The 7513-nt window shown below is 54.1% G+C and overlaps 1 protein-coding gene across 1 annotated transcript; it reads right to left on the bottom strand.

Annotated features, from left to right (window-relative positions):
• Positions 1 to 3220: 3220 nt before the first annotated feature.
• Positions 3221 to 6508, bottom strand: CD7 (CD7 molecule). The gene is made up of 4 exons (XM_035026370.1): positions 6306 to 6508; positions 4833 to 5147; positions 4461 to 4591; positions 3221 to 3689 (listed from the first exon to the last, which is right to left on the bottom strand). Exons 1-4 carry the CDS (start codon positions 6391 to 6393, stop codon positions 3582 to 3584), a joined length of 642 nt encoding a protein of 213 aa, XP_034882261.1. The 5' UTR covers positions 6394 to 6508; the 3' UTR covers positions 3221 to 3581.
• Positions 6509 to 7513: the final 1005 nt, after the last annotated feature.

The raw sequence follows: 7513 nt of genomic DNA, 5'->3' as shown, positions 1-7513 counted from the left end.
ATTTATTTATTTATTTATTTATTTATTTATTTATTTATTTATTTATTTTTAAAGATTTTATTTATTTATTTGACAGAGAGAGAGACAGCGAGAGCAGGAACACAAGCAGGGGGAGTGGGAGAGGGAGAAGCAGGCCTCCCGCCGAGCAGGGAGCCCGATGCGGGACTCGATCCCAGGACCCCGGGATCATGACCTGAGCCGAAGGCAGACGCTTAACGACTGAGCCACCCAGGCGCCCTATTTATTTATTTATCTGACAGAGAGACACAGAGAGAGAGAGAGAGAGAGAGAGAGCATAAGCAGGGGGAGCAGCAGACTCCCCCTGAGCAGGGAGCCCAATGCAGGACTCGATTCCAGAACCCTGGGATCATGACCTGAGCCGAAGGCAGATGCCCAATTGACTGAACCACCCAGGTGCCCCTGTATAAATTACTTTAGTTGGAAGCCTGTCATTGGGACTAATTGTACTTGCTGTTAAAGTTAGTTTATGTTTTCACCTCATTTCATATTTTCTATTCACTGCACATTCTTTGCGTTTATTTATTTTTTCTTTTCCTGTTTCTTCTGGACATCTCTTTCTGCTGGTTTATGTAGTATGTTCTGTTTGGGTTCTACTGTGGCCACCCTGGATCCCCTTCCTTCCTGTTCACTTACATGGATTGATTTCTTAACCTTATCTTTGTCCGCTGTCTGCGTCTTCCTTCTGACGAGTTAGATGTCTTAGCGTGTTCTCATTGTTTTTCATCTCCATCCTCCCCATCTTGTTGCGCTGGTATTATCTACAGTTTTAGTTCTAGATTGTTATGCAGATTGCACATATATTATAGATTGTATGTTTATTTTCTTTAGTCATTGTTTTTTGGATGAAAGTAAACTCGCTTGTTATTTCCGTCTTTTTTCTCATGTAATGCCTCCTGTGTTTGGGTCTCCTTTATTGGAACACTGCCTCCAAGAGTGATTCCAAAGTCGATTCTTGATGGAGTGTCTTAAGACTTTATGTGCCTGAGAAGATCTTTGTTACATCCTTACACTGAAACGATAACTTAACATTTCAAGTACAAGTTATTTTCTTTCAATATTTAAGGGTATTATTCCATTGTCTTCTTGAATTCAGAGTTGTCTCTGAGAAATCTCATGTCACGTGAATTTGAAGCCTGAGAAGCTCAGGCACAGAGGAAGATAGTGGGGAACCAGGACTCAGACAATGCTCAGGCTATTTGTCATGAGAGGAATGAACCAGGCATATTTAAGTATATGTCTGTCTGTCTATCTATCTTTAATATGACCAGCACACGGTGATGCTCGTTAAGGGTTGGGAGAGGTGGGGGACATGGAAGGGGAACCCAGCCCTGCCACCCACATTGTCACAGTCTGGAGTGTAGAGAGAGAAGCAAATGGTCATGGGACAATCATGAGCATGGAGGATGGAGGGGGATCATGAGGCGGGAGGAGGACCATGGGGCTGAGACTCGGGCACAGCCTCTGGTCACTGGGGTGGGGTCAGACCAAGACTACCTCAGGTGACAAGAGCCTCTGCGGGCAGGCTAGAGAGGATGTCTTTCATCTACAGGAAGTTGTTTCAGAAGGGTGGGGAGTGGGGGGAGGGCTGAGGCCCCTGGGAGCCGACGGTTGGGGAGGGGGGCAGTGGGAAGCGAGTCCAGCCTGGCCTGGAAATCACAGAGCCCCGCTCCTGAAGAGAGTGTAGACCCCACACCCCTCATTTATAGAGGGGAAATTGAGGCCCAGAGGCAGGACATGTCCAAGGCCATGCTGATGAGTGGTCAGGAGTGGGGACCAGAAGCCAGAAGGCAAGTGATAGACACCTGCTGTGTACCCAGGTCTGCAGGGCAGCCTGCATTTCTCCTGGGGGTCCCTGGGAGGTGGGGACACCAGGACCTGGTGACTCTGTTGGTCTTCCTGACTACCATTTGGGTCCCAGTGGCCGGTCCCTGGTGCCCTCCACAAGAACCACTGAGACCACGTTCTAAGTCGCTTACCCCAAGCCTGAGGTGTCCTGGTGACTCCCCGCCCTGGCAAACACACGTCCCACCACCCAGGGAGAACCAGTGTCAAACCCCCGTCTGTTCTTCCATTCTGGACATGAAAATATACCACATGCCCTCCTGTGCTTTATAAACATGGGGTCACACATACTTTCCATACCCAGAGCCATTTTAATGCTTGCTGTATGGATGCACCATAGTGGATAAAGCAATTCTCTTTTTTGGACATTTAGATGATTTCTGAGTTGTATCAAAAGCAAGCAATATCTCACTGATAATTAGCAATTTGAATGGTTTCCTGCTTTTCCTGTTTATCACTCATTTTCTGCTATTTGTACACTTTTATCCAAGTTTTTGTTTTCTTTCTATTGATTCAGATCTTTATAAATTAAGCATATTAACCCTTTTTCTGTAATTTATTCCCCTCCCTCCCCATTTATGGATCTTGTCATGTGTTTTTCTTTTCTTTTTTTTTTTGATTTTATTTATTTATTTATTTATTTATTAGAGAGAGAGAGAGCACAAGCAGGGGGAGGGGCAGGTGGAGGGAGAAGGAGGCTCCCCACTGAGCAAGGAGCCCAATGTGGGGCTCAATCCCAGGACCCTGGGATCATGACCCGAGCCAAAGGCAGACATTTAACTGACTGAGCCACCCAGGCATCCCAGTAGTGTTTTTCTTAAAGATTTATTTTATTTATTTGAGAGGAGAGAGAGAGAGCCTGTTGGGGGGAGGAGCAAGTGAGCAGGAGGAGAGGAGAGTCCCTGCTGAGTGGGGAGACTGACGTGGGGCTCAATCCCATGTCCCCATGCCCCAGAGACCATGACCTGAGCCCAAATCAACAGGGGGTCACTCAACCACCTGAGGCACCCAGGTGTTCCTATTTATTTATTTATTTGAGAGAGAGAGTGTTATGTGTGCATGCTAGTGTGCACCCCAGTGGGGGGGGGAGGGGGGAGGGGGGTGGGAGCCTGACAAAGATGGGTGAGAACACTGGCTGATTTGCCCCTTCTGCAGCCCATCCAGGGCTATAGAGGCCCCCTGGGGCCTGGAGTTCAGAAGTGCCCCCTTGCTCCTCTCCTTCCTCAGTGGTCTCACACATAATCACACCGGCTGCAAAAGTCCTGGAAGATATTTGGGGAGGGGAGTCAGTCAAGCCCTCTCCCTCCTTGGCTCTGAGCTGGTTGAGAAATAGAAGCTGGAGTCGGAAAGGGGAGAAGAGAAGCACTTTATTTCTGGCAAGCCTGGGTTGGGGACTGGGCTTCCCCTCCCTCTTATCCCTCCACCAGGCCCTGGGCCCAAGTCCATACAGAGAGAAGCCCCTCTTGCCATGTGAGGGGAATGGCAGCAAGCATCAGGACACAGAAGCTTCCTCCCTGGTGGGCCCAGGGTGCCAGAACCAGCCAGGCAGGGCAGCCTGGAAGGCAGGAGGTAGGCAAGGAAGGCTTCCTGGAGAAGGCACGGGGACGCCAGGAGGCTGATGGCTGCAGGGAGCTGCCTGTGTGACCTCACTGGGTCAGGCGGTCCTCTTTGAGCTGCGCCTGGGCAGAGGGAGGCCTGGCGGGGGGGGCCTGCCGGGCTCACTGGTACTCGTTGGGGGTGGACATCCTGTTTTGGCCTCTATAGGACATGTCCTCGTACACTACACATGCTGAGTTCTTATCCTCCAAGCAGCACAGTTTCTTGACCTGAAAGATAAAGCCTATCCTCTTTGTACAGGGTCCAGCTCGTTCTGGGGCACGCTCTTTCTTCAATGCATACCCCCTTAGGAAGCTTTTTGATTCCACCCTTGAAATGCTGCTGGGCCTCAGGGCCCACATGAAGTCAGTTCACAAGCGGCCTTGGGCAGCCCCGAGGTTTCCCGAGCTGCCCCAGGCTGGGGGTGGGTAGGGGGGGTAGGATGGGCGTGGGAACAGAGCCTGGGGGGGCAGTGGCAGGGAGGTGAAGTATGAAAGGGACCTTGCCCTAGGGACCTGGGGGGGTGGGCTGTCTCAAGGTGATGTGGAGCTGGGCAAAGGCAAGTGAGTGACCAGGGCAGAGCTGACCACTTCCTGGCACCTGTCTCTGTCACCCCCCCGCCCAGTGCATGTTCACACCTGCTCACACCAATCTCACACCTACAACTCACACGTACATGTGCACACGATGCTCACAGACGCGCACACAGGCTCACACACATGCCTCCCCAGCTCTCTGAACATCTCCCTAGACCCTCGGCTCGCCCCTCAATGTCTGTCATCCCCCTGGGCTCATGCCCGTCCCTGCTCATGGCTCCAGTTCCTGGGTTTCCCTCCCACCTTGGACCCTGCCATCTGAACCCTCAGAACTCCCAGGGGCCCTGATGAGGGGATGGGTGTGTCCCGGGGTTTCTCTGGGGCTTAACCCTCCCCTTCCCTCCCTGCTTTCTTAGAGGAGCTGGCTTATAGGGACACAGATGGGATCTGGGGGTCCACACTGACCTGTGTCTTCTTCAGCACACACACTGCCCCTATCCCCAGCCCGAGGAAGAAGAAGCTCATCGCCAGGACCACAGGGAGGGCAGAGATCAGCTGAGCCTTCTGGCACATGTCTGCTTCCTGGGGCACTTTGTCTGTGAAGAGGAGTGGAGAGTCACGTGGCAGGTGGTGGATTCCATGAGAGCCTTCGGGGTTCACAGAGGGGCTCTGGAGTGGGGGAATGGGCAATCCAGGGGGCTTCCTGGAGGCAGTGGGCTCGAGCTGGAATGAACAACTTAAGCAAGGGTAGAGGACACGTCGGGGCAGACAAGGGCAGGTGGAGCCGCCTGCCCAGCAGGTAGGTGGAGTGGGTTCCAGGGTAGGCATGTTCCCCACCTGTCACCACCACCAAGGTGTCAGGGCCCCAGACCACGTCGTCCATGACCGCCTGGCAGGCATAAGCACCAGTGTCAGACAGCTGCAGGTGGCTCAGGGTGATGGTCAGGTTGTGCTGCAGCCCGGAGAAGGCAACGCGACCTCGGAAGCGCTCATCCACGGTGGGCGGCTTCTTGTCTTCATAGTAAATCACACTGGTGGGCTTCGGCAACCTTTGCTTCAGGAAGACCCCGGACAGGGACCCGCTTGTGGAGCAGGTGATGCTGATGGAGCCCCCCTCGGGGGCAATCGTGTAGGGGGGGAACTGCCGCACCTCTGCAGGAAGGACCCCTGCTGTCACCACAGCCTGGCCAGAGGGGTAGGGACCCTCCTCTCTCTGCAGGGGACGGTGGAGGGACAGAGGGGCCCTGGGACAGCCCCCTCTGGCCATGTCACCACAGGGAGGCATCTCACTGGATGCTGCTCCTGGGCACCAGCACCCCAGGGGCCGTGTGCGAACACTGATGGGGTCACGCGGGGGGCCAGCTGCCTGTGACCTCGCCCCACCCTGGGGCCCCGGGGAAGTTCAGGCTGCAGCTGGTTCTTCGCTGGGCAGCTCTGGCCACTTCTGCCCACCCTACACCTTCTCCCTCTCTTAACAGACTGCGCCCAAGATAGCCGGAGGGCCTGTGCTGTCTCCTCTCTCTTTCCATTGCTGGCTGCCTCAGTGTCCTCACATTTCCAGGCACCTAGAGCTGGTGGCTCTGTGCGGTGGGCACATCTGTGCTTGTCCGAGGGACACCCAGAAGTGTCCCTGTCTGCCTACCCGGGGCCCAGCTGGACCAGCTTCCTGGTGCAAACATGAACCTTTTTTATTATTATTTTATTTTATTTTTTATTTTATTTTATTTGTCAGAGAGAGAGCACAAGAAAGGGGAGCGGCAGGCAGAGGGAGAAGCAGGCCCCCCACTGAGCAGGGAGCCCGATGCGGGACTCTATCCCAGAACCCTGGGACCATGACCTGAGCCGAAGGCAGATGCTTAACTCACTGAGCCACCCCGGCATCCCCATGAACCTTCCTTAATGTAATCCAAACATCAGCTTCTCAGCAAACTAAATTCTGGAGCTTCTTTTTTTTTTTTTTTTTTTTTTCTGCTGAGTCTCCCCACCTCACTGCACTGATATTTCCGTCTTATTGCAGAACTTTGCACATGTATCTGTTTTAAAAAGCAAACTTAAAGGACAACATTCTCGCATAACCAAGGCAACCTCGCTAATTATTGAAAAGAGAATCTCCAGACATTTAAGCAAAGAAAAAGACCAGAGCCGTGGTGATTCTGCACCCAGACGTCACTGACCGGGGGGGGGGGTTTGCTTTGTGGGGAGGTCACACTCAGCATCCCCAGACCACCCCCTTCCCAGGAAGGAGCATCCCCAGGTGGGGGCACAGAGCCCACTTTGGGGGAGCACAATGGGGACATGGGGAGGGCTTACCTTGGGTGGCCAGAGCCCTGAGTAGGGTACAGGCGAGTGTGAGGCGCACAGGGAGCCGTGGGAGCTCTGGGGCCATGCTCACCACCATCCTGCCCACCACAGACCCAGCGACAAGGGAAAGGCAGGGACCCCTCTCACGGCTGGCTGAGACTCTTCCTGTCTGCAGCACTTAATTGCGTGCCACCAGCTCGCAGGCACCGCCCCCAAACCCCCAGGCAACGATGCAAGGGCGGGAGGCGGTGACTGGTGGTCCAGGCACTCCAGGAGGGCTCCCTGGAGGCGGTGCCACGGGCAAGGCGAGGTGCTGAGGGCCAGGCTGGGAGGGGCAGTCCTCACCCCCTCCACACTGTCCTGCTGAGTGCCCAATGGGTGACCAGTTGTCCCGGTCCCCCACTCCTGCTGTGTCCCACAGGCCCGAGGTGGGGGGCAGGACCAGGAGAAAGCCAGGGGAGTCCTGGGTGGGGTGGGTTCAGGCTTCAGATGCCCTGGGTCCTCTGGGTCACTTCCTGCTGAACCTGATTTATGCCCAGAAATCTGGCCTACAATTCAGTGACCCCTACATTGTGGGGACGGGGCCTGGAGGGCGGGGAGGCCCTGGAGGCGGGGGCGGGGCCGCAGGAGGCCGGGGCGGAGCCTGGAGGGAGGGCGTTGAAAGGCCCCAGGACTCAATCTCCTTAGAGAAACCCTCGAAAATACAAGCAGCAAGGAGAAAATGAAAACAGTCAAAGACCCAGGCCCGGGACTTCCCTGTAGGCCTGGGCCGAAGTCAAGGCACCAGGTAGGGCCTCCGGTCTGGGGCTCTCCGCAGTGAGGGAGGACCCCCCCGTTGGCATCTTTCGACGCCTTCTGCCTTTTTAGTGCTTTAAGACAGGAAGCAGCTTCTTTTGGTTTTTATGTTCTTCCCCACTTAAAAAATGTGTATTTATCAGGTCATTGGATGATTTCTTGGTTGATTTATTTTATTCATCGTAAGGATTGGGGTTATGGGTTTTCAGAGCACTGAATGTGTAGTTTAGAAAAAACCTGTGTGTCCCTCTTAAGAATCCATTTCATGGAGTTTCACAGTTGTGATTATGAAGACATCTGACAAAACAGGTTTGGGATGGGGAAGGGCGGGGGAAGGGAACCCTGGGGCTGGGAGGTCGGGGGTGGGGAGGGTTGTGTGGACACCTGACTGCCAGGTGCCACCTGTCCGCCTCCCTACGAGA

Source organism: Mirounga leonina, unplaced genomic scaffold, assembly GCF_011800145.1.
Source record: "Mirounga leonina isolate KUSES-001 unplaced genomic scaffold, KU_Mleo_1.0 Mir_197, whole genome shotgun sequence".
NCBI classification, from domain to species: domain Eukaryota; kingdom Metazoa; phylum Chordata; class Mammalia; order Carnivora; family Phocidae; genus Mirounga; species Mirounga leonina.
Note: the sequence above shows the minus strand (reverse complement) of the source record. Positions and strands in the feature narration are given on the sequence as shown.